The sequence below is a fragment of the Tauraco erythrolophus genome, chromosome 6 (assembly GCF_009769465.1).
Source record: "Tauraco erythrolophus isolate bTauEry1 chromosome 6, bTauEry1.pri, whole genome shotgun sequence".
NCBI lineage: Eukaryota > Metazoa > Chordata > Aves > Musophagiformes > Musophagidae > Tauraco > Tauraco erythrolophus.
The window spans coordinates 9496049-9508770 of NC_141470.1; the positions used below are offsets into that span (position 1 = coordinate 9496049).

Consider the following 12722-nt stretch of genomic DNA (forward strand, 5'->3'; position numbering starts at 1 on the left):
GCTGTTTTGCAGTTTGCTGGCAGGTTGCTGCAGCAGCACGGTCTGGAGATGAGAACCATAAAGCACAAAGCAGGGGAAGGTCAAAGCGAGGGTTAGGGTTTTGTTTCCTGAGAAGATGGGAGGGTACCTTCGAGCTGGTTTAACGTCTCCATTCTCTGCCTTGGTTTCCTGCCACGTCCTCGTCTTGTTACTCCTCTGCAACCTGTTGTGTAGAGTTGCGTTGTCTGTGATACAGGTAAAGAGCCACTTTCTAGTTTTATTCCAATTTACATCAGCAGCTGCTGTCTGTAGATAGAGGTATTACGGTAAATTATCTTCTTAAAAAAAAAAAATCAGACAAACTTGAGAAAGTCTTTTCTCTCAATAAGCAACAGATAAGGCTAGTTCAAGTTTTGCCCTCTCTTTACACTCCCTTTCTTTTATAGGCTTGTCAAGGCTTCCCTGAAGAATCCTTGCTGTGTGTTGGGTCTCAGTTGCAATTTAATAATATCTTGATCAGTTTTCTATCTGGAGTGGAGCAGAGAAGAGAAGGTAAAAATGCAGCTTACGTGTGGTAATGGTTTCAGCTTGATAGACCTGAAGTCTGGCTGAAACCATTGTATGGTTCTGAATCTAGAAAATACATAGGCTTGTGCCTAAAAAGGTTCTGCCTATTTGCAGAATCTTTTATTTCATCCAACTCCTTAAGCTCTGAAGGTTAAACACAGGCATATGTACTTGGACTAAAACTGAAAGTTTTCTTACGCTGCTGGTATGGCGCCTGTGGATCTGGGAATCAGTTCCTATTGCCATCTAATCCCTGGATTTTCCGCTGTGTTTCTAATTAAGATAGTGGCCATGCCATTTTTGATCTGTACATCTAAGGACCTGAAGTCTATTTGCTCCCATCAAACTCAAAAGCAGGTCTATCACTGAGCTCAGTGGTTACAGGATTAGCCGTGTTTTTTTCCTATCTTTTTCTCTTCCCCCCTCCCCTAGTCTCTCTTTAAAGGGTAAGACCCACAGAAGATGTAGGTCCTCCAGAATCAAACAGAATCAATGGATTTCTCAAGCTCACTTTCAGAAGTAGGTTTTTTTTTTTTTTTCCTTTCCTATTTCCTGCCACAATCTCAGCCTTTCTTTAATACTCTGAAAGTATAGCTGCATAGTGGAGGATAATTCAGAGGAGAGGGGAAAAAAAAAAAGTGTATGTTTGGGTCTTAAAATAATATACACGTTAAACTATATTTAATTGTGCCTTATCAATAGACCGATAAACTTGGGTGTTTGTTGTTGCCATTGATCATGATGCTCCGTAGCAGGCACAGGCAGTAACTGCTGCTGATGGAAAAGAAAAGGTAGTGGAAGGAGGAGGGGAGAAGGAGGTGGGAGACGAGGGGATTGGCTGCTTTTAACGTCAATCACAGCTGCGGCCCCAGCTCTTCCGCTGCTCTGGCTCTGGCTGTCCCTTGAACAGCTCCTAGAGAGAACAAGGCGTGCGGAGCTCAGATCACCAGCATCATGCTCCTTGGGCTTGGATCGTAGATCCCCCTCTTTGAACGTTAAAATAACTCCTTCGTCCATCAGCATCGCAGGCAGACCCAGCGAGACAACACGCACGTGAGAGAGAGAGGAAAGAACGAGGAGGAAGAGAAAAATCTGCAGCCAAGTGGACTAAAGCAGAGAAAAAGAGTGCTTTGCTTGCACAGCTGCAAAGTGGGAATTAAAAGAACTGCAGAGGGAGAGATTCCAGCTCATCAGCACATACACATTGCAGAATTACAGATCCAGGTAGAAATGACATCAACAGGGAAAGAAGGCAGCGGAGCTCAACATGCACAATATGTTGGACCCTATCGTTTGGAGAAAACCCTAGGAAAAGGACAGACAGGTTGGTTCTTTTGCAGCAGCACCAGTGCTAGGGGGAAGGTGCTGTAGCAGCCAGTGAGGTGTTGGGGATGGGATATTTGAGGGTTCAGGTTTTCCATTTACTGTTTTAATGCAGATAATATTCATAGGGGATTTTTGCTTTTTTTTTTTTATTTTTCATTTGAATTATTTTTTTTCCTTTTTTCTTTGAAAAAAAAAAACAAATGCAAAAGACAGGATGCTTTATGTTCATTACTCCTGCTAATGGGTGTTGTTCTGATGACAGCCAGAGTGCATGCAGAGGAAAAAATAGATGATCTGCTGGTGCTGAATTTTCACATCAATTTCTTCACTGCCCTACTTAGGAGCATTTTCTTTTTAATCAAATTATATTGAAATGAAAGGTTCACAGCCTGTAGTACTGAGGAGGTGGTGGTGGTAGTGGGGGAGTCACCAGCAGTATTTCATGACATCATGATTGAAAAGGGTGTAGTCCTTAAGGTGCAGTTGGGGGGGTGGAAATATGTACAGTATGTCTGTGGCACTGACTGCTGTGGGTATTTAGCAAATATGGATGGATGGGCTGGTGGCTTTTGTGGGTAGGGTCTGAAATAAAAGAAAAACAGAGGCTCGGTAGCAGAATTCATTCTGGTTATGCTGTGTTTTTGTAGGAGGGATGGGGGGGGGGGAGGGGAGGTTATTTAATTATTTTTCTTAAAGCTTATTTATGAAACTCGCCCCCAGCAGGTTTTCCTGAATGGAACAATGGTAAGAAATATTAAAAAGAGGAAACCGAGTGGAGGGAATTAGCAGAGAGCAGGTGCTTCTGCCCTACATGACATAATTAGATCCCCTAAATGCGTTCAAGATCTGGACTTACTGTTGCTTGCTTGGATAGCATATTCACTTCAAGAGCAGGGTAGCATTAATTGAAAGAAAAATCCTTAAAAAGAAGCCCAAATGTCTTCCTTACTTAATTTTTTTTTGATTTTTGTCTTTTTAGAAACAGGTGCACTAAGCACTGGGATCTGGCAAATCCATTGGGTTGGGAGCCCCCTGAAAGTGGATTGAAACTCGAGATTATAATTTAGGGAAAGGGGAAGATCAGCCATAGGGGGGCTTCTTTGGGCATGTGGGTGTTAAGTGTTGTTCATTATGGTGGGACAATAAAACATGATGCATTGTGGTGTATTTTTTTTTTTCTATAACCCAGCCGAGCTTTGCCCATCTGTTGTCTAAAGGATTTAATAGGCGTTTCCATCCCCAGCTGCTGCCTCTGCTCTGCCTGCTTCCTCACTGCCCTGCGTGGCAGCAGCTCTGCAGTCCGCAATTTTCTTAGGGACACAGTCAAAATCCAGATCTTTCTCTGTAAGAAGCAATGCTCTTCTGAGATGATTGATTATAAACCTCTCCCCACCCCCCCTTCCCCTCCTCTTCACAACCCCATAGCAACCGTTCAGAGACATGGATGAAGATGACATTGTCTTCTAGTGAAAGTGACTTTTATTTATATTTCATTTTTTTCCAAATCTCTTCAGTATATGAGCTGCTGAAGGTAGCTCTGTCACTGTTTTGGTTACCACCTTTATTCTTTGCATAGCTCAATAAGCCCTTAGTTCTGCAGCTGTAGTCTTACTAAAATCTGTTCTGATGATGAAAATGAAAATACCCCACCAAAAAACTGAAGTGTATCAGTGATAAAAGTGCCCTATTTCTGCTGGGAATCCTCTCCTGGATAGTCCAGGTGATCAAAGAGCCAGCCGTAGATGACAAATTCATTTTTGTCTTCATCACCATTTCCTTTTTTCTCTCTCTCACCTTCTCAGCACCCCTCCCTCCACTTTAAATACGATTGTGTCCAAGATTCCTGAAAATACAGATGCATTAACCTTTTGCTTCATGTCTCATAGCCTGACGTTGTGGTCCTAAAGGGTTATCTGCAGCTTTGGTTATTTTTTTCCTCTCTGCTAATCTTCCTATCTTCCTCCTAAGTGATTAGAGACGTGGGGGTGGAGGGAGAAGGAGAGGATGTATTTAGAGGCTTGCTGCTGTCGGCCTCTGCAGTTATTTAACCAGCTGGAGCAAGGGTGAAAGTTTCCTTTTGCAGTTTTACCATATAACTGATGTTTATAGATAAGTCTCTGCTCTTTGCACACATGAATGCACATAAAACGCGCAATGCATGGTGTCATAGAAACTGGAGGTGGGGGGGAAGAGGAAGAGAAATCTTAAAAGTAGCTGATGTCAGTATATGTCCTCCTTGCTATACCTGCCTTTGGTTAATGAAATAACGCACTGAGGTGAAATCTGACTCGGTATTAACCATACATGGCTAAATATGGAATGATGCCTTCTGGTCTTCTCGCATTTTCTGTGCTAATCACATCTGGGAGCGTGCAGAATGGCATGAACAGTGTGTGGTACATAGCTAGTCCTCATCCTGCTTGTTTTGGAGGGTAAGCAGGAGACCTGCAGCGTTTTAGGGAGAAGGACAAGCAGTGCAGTATGAGGGCCTTATTCACCATACTATGTTGTCATGGTATGTAACTTTGAATTTGGGTGGCAGTGGCATGTGGCTGAAGAAAATAGTGGTTGTAATCATTCCTTTAGCGCTTGGCTTTAAAGCTTGGAAGATTAGGAGGTAATAGCTTGGATTTTTTTTTTTTTTTCCAAGGGGATGGGGAAGAGTGAGAAATAAAATCTGGCAAAATGTAAAGATGAATGGAAGGAAAGTGTAAGTTGTGTTGCAAAGTCCTTTCCATTTTGCAGTGATCTTCATATCCATCATTTTGACTTGGAATAAAAAAATTATTGACTCTATAAAGTTATCTCAGATAGGCAGGTCTAGCTTTGCTCCCAGGTACATTAATATTATACAAATGTATTAATCACTCTTACCTGCTTTTCCTGAGATTAAAAGAGGGGATTTTTGGGAAGGAGCATGAGTTCATAGTTCAGGGCAGACTTAGAAAGGGTGCCATGAAGGGAGAACTTAATGGTAAGTAGACCTCTCACTGGCTTTCTCTCCATGAAGTTATCACTGATTGCCACCTTAATAGCTCAAAAAAAATGTTCACCAACAGCAGCCAACTGGTCCCCTGCAAAGAGGTCCAGTTGCTGTATCTGTGACATTAGTGGAACCTGGTGACATCTGTCTGTGGGTGGGCAAAAATGACAGGAAAAAGTCTTCATTTCAAACTGGTGGGTAACAACCGTTGTTGCAAGTGTTGATTAGGATTCAAAATTGGGTATGCAAAATTTGTCCTGAGCAGCCTTCCGTGCTGGTGCGTCAAGCTTGCTGAGGGTGACTGATGCCACAAAGAGATTAGGGCCTCTTAGTGGGAGAAGCTGCAAAAGGGCTCCATGGGGCAGTGCTGAAAAACGTCTGTGCTTAGCTCTTTGCTGGTAGTAGGAATGATAGAGGAAAGAAGGAAAATGATTTTTAATAATGTAGCATACAAATTTAACGTATAATTTGATTACTGTAGTAAGATGGTTTGCTTTTGTAATAGGTTGAATTCAGAGCACCTCTTGTTTACTGCAACTGGAGGGCTAGCTCATGGAATCTGTGATTGAATGATTTTGTAAGAATACAAGAAGCAGCATAGTCTTCATTATTGTATTAAAAAAATTATTTTATAGAACTGTCAGTGTAAAAGAGCATTACTATATATACATATGATTGTGTGGGGAAAGGTTGGGTTATCTAAGTTTCATTGATACATTGTTCTACAGTTAATTATTGGAGGTTTTTATGGTAATTAACAGTCATGAGCAAAGGATGTGTGTCATGTTACAATAACACACGTGGAAACAGGAAGCCTTCAGAAACCCCAGTCATACTGATCATGAAGCACTGGTTAGTTTTAGATCAGAGGCTTTTCTCCATTTGCCACTAATTCTGTGTGAAATAAGCTTCTTGCATATTCCTTGCTTTATTTTATTTTTAAATTCCACAGATATCTTCGTTCATGTGTTTCTTTTGGCCTCATTAACCCCATTTCACCCTTTAAACTCTTTGGAGTAGTTCAGATTGACTATAGTGAATATTTATTAATGAGCACCAAGATGAGGAGCTGAAATATTTCTTGTGAAGGGCTTCAATGTTTTGGAGGATTTTCTTGTATTTTCATTTGACAGTCACTCTGTAGGGTCCAGCATCATTGTTTGCTATGGCACCAATTCAATATCTAGTTGGAACTTCCAAAACGCTGCTTTGTCTACAAGCAATAAGATTTTGGGTCTGAGTGGAAGTTACCCTGTTCACTTTGAGATAAACTCGATGAAAAATTTAATGTTGCTGATCCATTTGTCTTACTCTTTTCATTCTGCTTTAAGCCTAGTTCTGCAGACATTCAATACAAAGAATCCTGCTCGAAACTCGTGGCACTTCGACCTTCGCAAGAAGTGTAGGGGGTCCCTTTGCTGCGTTGCAGACCGTATAACTTACAGTTACTTCAGTGTACAATGTGTTAACTACGTGTAAGCCATCAGCGAGGTGTTCAGCAGAGTGCTGTTGGGTTATGTAAGAACATAAATCATTAAATTTGGGTCTTAGTGAATTTAATAGCCTATCGTTCAGCGAGAGCTTAGACAGGATGTTTCTTTACAGCCTTAACCACTTGTTTCCATGACACCAGCAGAAACTGAAATTTGTTAATTTTTTGATTTGTCTTTGTTCAAATTTGGTTGAAATTGAAAGCTTCAGGTCTGTTTGAGGAGTATTCAGTAGACAATGTGATCTCAGAAGCCTGGTTTCCTTAGGTAAGTAGGCTAAACAAAGAATATCCTTTTCATTCATACTGCTATAATTTTTCTTTTCTGACCCCGTGTGTTGGATCTAGAGAGAATCTAAAGAGTACAGCTTTATTTCGGTTAGCTCTCTAGATGAATATATTGTTACAGAGATATAAATCATGGTTCTTCACCCCTATGGCCTTCTAAACAAACAAACAACAAACCAGTTTTAATATTTTAATAGATATATCTCTTACTTTCCTTAAAACAGTTTTTTTTTCAAAACAGTGTATCCACACCCTTTGTCGTGATAGTCTGTGAAGTCACTGTGTAAACATACATAGAAATAAAATATTGCAAGCAATACTGTTGGGCAGGAGAGGTCTTAAGAATGAAATTTTGCCCAGAAAGATTATGTCATAGTGACTTAGACATAACGGATTTTCACGTAATAGTTATGAGTTTTGAGAGGTTTGATCTTTCTTAATACCTTTGATCTGATTGGTCACACGTACTGCTTGCCTGCGTTACTGACCGAAGTAAACCAGTATTACCATGCCACGTGTCTGAACTGCAAAGTTCAGATATCCTTTTATGACTGTCGCTCTCTTTTTTTTTTTTAAAGCACATTCCTGTGTGCTAACTACAGTGAAAACGATTTTTAGCCTCCATCCTTCTGCAGACTTTGTAGAGGCATGACATCAGCCTTTTGCCCTGATATTGGTAGCAAAATTATGATGAACTTACTGAAACAGAAGTAGGTTCTGAATGATGTTTTTTCTTTGTAAAGCACAATAAGCTTTCTCACTCAGGGGCTGTTAAAATTCAGATACTGTCAAATGAGTAGGACTATATGACTATTTATATACCTACATTTCAGACATCAGCGGGAACTATGGAAGCAGTGATTTCACAAATAGAGTTCTTGCACTGCTCAAGCACTTTTCTGCTTTCCTGTCACCACTCTGATGTAATTTTGTGATACTATGGTGGGAAGGAATGATGTTGGAGAGCTGGAGAAGTTAAAAAAGTTTCTCAATAGAATTGACCTCTTGAGAGAAACTCTTTGTGATCTCTAGAAAACCTGTGACTCTATGAGAAGAGAAAATGTAGCATTTTAAGTGGGTTCTTACAATTCCTTTTGTAGATCACAGTGGAGGAGCCAGTGTATGTTTTGGATTCTTCAACATTGCAATATTTTTCAGTATACCGTAAATTTATGCCATACATTGTGTTTTGGGACGTGAGAAGTTTGGAAGTAATGCCCTCTGAAGTAAGAGTCATTGCATGAGGAATGTATTATGCACATAGGACAACAGTGAAAATAAGAAGTGGAAGCCTGGGTGTAGACTTCCATGAAAGCAGAGTAAAGGCAGAAACATAAAGGAATGCTCAAGGAGTGCTCCTCTTCAAATGCCGAGGTACTGTAAGTTACTCTTGTGAAGTCAGTCAGTGGTTTAAGTTGAGCTGACTTCAGTAGGAAGATCATCAAGCCCATGATGAATAGGTAAGGGTGGAATTTTTTTGTTTGTCATGGATTGTTCTATTAAGAAATATCCCAAAGAAATTTTCTGGTTTTGTTTTAAACAAACTGAAGATGTTTAGCAGTCCTAGTCAATAATGCTGTTCGTTCTGCTTATGGAAAATGGAGATGTTGTTCCAATTTCTGTTCATGCATAAACAGTACTGTTTTTCTGCAAAACTTCCATACTGATCTGTAAAGTAACATGAACAATTTGTTATAAATAGTGTTCTTAATGAACTCGAACTGTCTTCATTTGCAGTGTCTCTAAGTGTGGAGTGATTGTCTTCAAGTCCTTATTTGTTTCAGATTTTCTGCCAAACAAACTATTTTAATCTCCTTTTCCCAACTGTCTTTACCTCACTTATGGACTGGTTGCAGTTAATCGATATTCAAAGATTTGAATTGTACTCTTGAACGTCGTCTGTTGGCTATGTTGCATGAGAGTATTACATTCTACTTGGATAATTGTGCAAGCAGTTCCAACATAAATGTTTGTAAGTGAGAGCTGAAAATTTAGTTTTTCTGGACAGTTTGAACATGATTCCCATGAGCACCCTTGCCTAGAATTTGTGAAATTTTCCAGAAAGGTTTTTTAAAAGGCACACAAATGTGATTGAATCAAAATTACTTAATTTCAAATGCCTACTTTTAGAACATATTAATAGTGTTCATCCAGTTCCATTTGACTTATTCTAGATTTAGTTTTGAATAGGGATATAACGTTTTTATTAATTCCTTTAATTTTCTTTACAGACTAGAAACGTTACTGATAAAATTCTCTTAAAAAACATGCAAAAAATCCAGACAGAAGGTTTATTTTTTTTATTGTTTTGTAACTTTTGAAAATGGGGTTTAAATGGAATTTAGGTGGAACAGAGGGGATTGTATTGGTTCCTTTCATCAAAGTGTATTACTTGCTATTGATGTAGCTGCGAGCGTTTTTTCCTTGAATGCGTCATTTTTGGCAGAGACGCCTGTGAGATCGCCGTTATCCTGTGGGCTGTAGAAACAGGAATATACTGTTTCTTTTGCAATGACCTTGGGATACATTTTTTAAAGGGCAATAAATGGAATTGTGTCGTGAGACTGGGGATAAAGAGCATTATGGATAAAGGTAAATGATGGTGCTTATATTTAAACAAATCCAGGTTGGTTCTATTGCAAATGATACTGTTGCCTTCGTAGCAGTGCAGATCAACCTTCAGGCTGGTGCTGGTAGCTGATGGATAGTTACTCAGTGCTGAAGTGGGTAGAATGGAATACTTATCTTGAGTTGTCAGCTCTCTCAGTTTTATTTTGAGAAAATTATTTTATTATTTCCTGAAGGCCACAGAGATCATTGTCAATTGACATAAGGTAAAGTAGCCCTAAAGCTGCCCTAAATGACTCTTTCACAAAGTCGTAATGCGTAGTGTTTTGTGCCCCATGGCTGTGCCAGGCTGTTTCTGCCTTTTAGGCTTTCAGTGTTCCTACTCTGGCTTCCTTGCCTAAAGATTATTGCATACTTACGAGGAAAATAAAGATTTTGTTAATTTCTTGTTCAAATAAACATTTTTCATTTGGGACAGTGGAAGGGGTGGCATTAGACTGGAAGGGACCGTTCCTTGTATAGCTTACCACTGGTAACAGGCTGCTCTTCAGTTTCTTGTCTAACATCCATTGATAATCAGTGACTTCATAATTAAGGAGTTTGGAAAAAAGTAGATAATTTACCAGTTGCTGACAAAACGAGATTATTGCTGGTAAAAGTTTTATGCCAAAATTTACAACATCACCTGACAGTAAATGGGTTAGTGCAGGGTGCGAGGGGGAATTGAAGAGAGAAACCAGCATGAAGTGGCTTAGAGTGTGCAAGTACTGTCTTTTTTTCTTTTTTGTTTTAGTGTTCTAACACTATGTGGGAATTATAGACATGATAATATTTCCAGTGAAGTGCTTAACTTTAAAAAAAATTTTTAAAAAAAAGAGGGAAAACAGTTTTCAGGCATCCATTTAGTAAGTGCTCTTCTGGCTCCCTGCTTCCACTTTCAAAACAACATACTCTGTTTATCTCCTGAGGGTCTCGCAGTTTTGATTTGCTGTCTTTTGCAGTATACGCTTAATGTGGGAGAAAAAAAAAAATCAGTGTGATAATGTATATTTTTTTTAATAGTGTCTACATTACATACGTATTAACAAGCTCTGCTTTTGCAGTGTCATTCCTCTGTGCGTTCAGCCTTACGTGCCATAAGCTGACTGCCCTTGTCGTTCAGCTACTAAAAGCTCTGTTGACTGGAACAAAAATAATGGAGGAGCTGATTTCTGGGAGAAGAAAACTGGTCTGGACCAAAAATGTGTTATCTTCCACTGTCTGTCTAAAGCCTACTCTTAGAACTGTAAGTTTCAGTCTGCCAAAGGTCCTGCAGCTGCAGGTGAGAATGTACCAGGTCTTCATACTGACCCAGCAGGAAATGCTGATGGAATTGCTTGGCTCTATCTTCTTTCATTCGATTTCCTAATTATGCCATCTGTGGCTAGCAATGGAGACACCAGATTTCTACATAGATGCTCTTCTTGGAAAAGCGATTGTTTTGTTGTTTTGGTCCAGGATGAGGTACGCCGTAGCCCAGGTTCATAATGTTGACTCATCTGCCCTGTGGTAATATAATTTATGAGGAAGAGGGACCAGCAATAACGTATTTGCAGCTAAACATGAGCTGATGATGTATGATTTCCTTTTTTTAAATTTTATTTAAAAAAACCCCAAACAAACACTGTCCTGCTCTGATAAAGTTTGAGCTAAGCTAGCACGAGACTTTGGGAAGAGTACCAGTTTATTTCATTTGAATTAGAACATAAGTTTACGTAGGAAAAGAAAACTTCGCATTCCAAATCCTTGTGATATGAAATGCACTGTGTGGGATGTCTAAAAATTTCTCGTGTCTTTTGCTGACTGTTTGCCAGCTGAGGGTTGGATTACTCATCATGCCAGCCATTCGCCCTGGTTAAGTTTCATTCACTGACTGCATGAATTACTTTTAATAACTATGACCTGTCTCTGAGATTAAGGAACGGATTTCACTCTCAAATTTTTACCTTACTGGAATCTCTTAATCTCTCTCCATGTTCTATTCCAAAGCTCTCATCTTACTTTCAGGTTGTAAATGGTGGGTGTCTTGGCTGTCACATTGAAATGAGCTGCTGTCATCAGGTACAGGGTTGGTCTATGGTTTTCCTTTTGAAGTTCTGGTCATCTGTTTTTGGTTTGGTATTTTTTTGGGTTTTTTGGTTGTGGTGTTTTTTTGTTTTTAAATTTCGAAGCTATCTTGCCTCTTCAAACTGGAAACTGATTCAAAGATTGGCATCTTAATCTAGAGGATTCTAGATAGGTATCTGTTTCTACAGCCGCAATCTCCTACAATAAATTAATGAAGACTTTGGGAGGATATTCTCAGAAAATGTTGGGGAATGTTACACTTCCAAGACTGACCCCCTAAATCATTTCAGCTCTATTTAAATAGGCTGATGATTACTGCTAGAAGAGCTGGTAGAAATACTCTAAGCAAGAAAACAGCCTCTCTCTAAATACGTATATATTATTGTTAGAGCTATCTATTTTTTTTTTTTTTGTTAAACTGTATGGTCATGTTAGACTGAAAAATAAGGTACTTATAGGGTTTTTTCCCATTTCTTGTACAGATGCATTGTCTTTGGGAAATGAACACTGATGCACAGTGTGTTCTTGGAGAATTATGTATATTTTGTCTTCCACATTTCATGTGTCTTGCCTAGGTTGTGAACTGAGAGGAAAGACAATTTGTGTTACATTATCTGCATATAATCCCTTTCATGCTAAGGCACTAATCTTGGTTGAGCCTTCGTATGTGTGTAGGAAGTTCCATTTAAATACAGGAAGAAGCTTCTCCGCTGCGAGGGTGGTTCGAACCTGGCACAGGTTGCCTAGAAATGTTGGGAAGTGTCTATCCTTGCATATATTCAAAACCAGACTACACACAGCCTTGAGTAGCCTGCTCTAGTTGACTCTGCTTTGACCAAGAATGTTGGACTAGGTGATCTCCAGAGATGACTTCCAACCTCAACTCTTCTACTATTCTGTGTTATCCTGTGCAACTAAACCATAACTTGTTCAGTGAACTGTGAAACTAAGGAACTCTGTTTCTTCCAGTTTTGTGCCTTATATTCCCCTCATCCTCCTGCTCTCTTTGTTTGTCTCTTGTCTCTTGGGCTAGATGAAGGCAGTGTTTGTGGCTTATTTGGAGCCATCTCTGCTGCCTGTCCGTCTTTTCTCTTTCTCTTGGAATAGGTTATGGATTAAATCACAATTACTCTTTTCATTGTGGGGAGCAATAGTTTGAATCTCTTTTTTTCCCCACACAGTGAGCACTTTCCATGAAATTTGTAGAATCTTAGAGACTTCCCTTGCTCTTTCAAAGTTGGTTGAAACTTGCTAATCTGTTCTGGAGTTAAGAGGGGATTACAGACAGACAGCCTGAACATTTAAATTTTATTTCCTTAAGAAATCAGGCTAAAGCAAATTTGTCGTGAACAGCACAGCTTCTTTAATCTACATTTGGTTTTGAAGGCCATGAGATGCTGCTATGGCAGATTGGGA

General features: G+C 39.5%; 1 protein-coding gene across 1 annotated transcript in view; it reads left to right on the forward strand.

The window, feature by feature from the left end:
* Positions 1-1776: 1776 nt before the first annotated feature.
* The window catches only part of BRSK2 (BR serine/threonine kinase 2), a 339934-nt gene continuing 328988 nt past the window's right edge, over positions 1777-12722 (forward strand). The window contains 1 exon segment of the mRNA XM_086612849.1: positions 1777-1870. Coding sequence (XP_086468975.1) covers positions 1777-1870 — 94 coding nt within the window.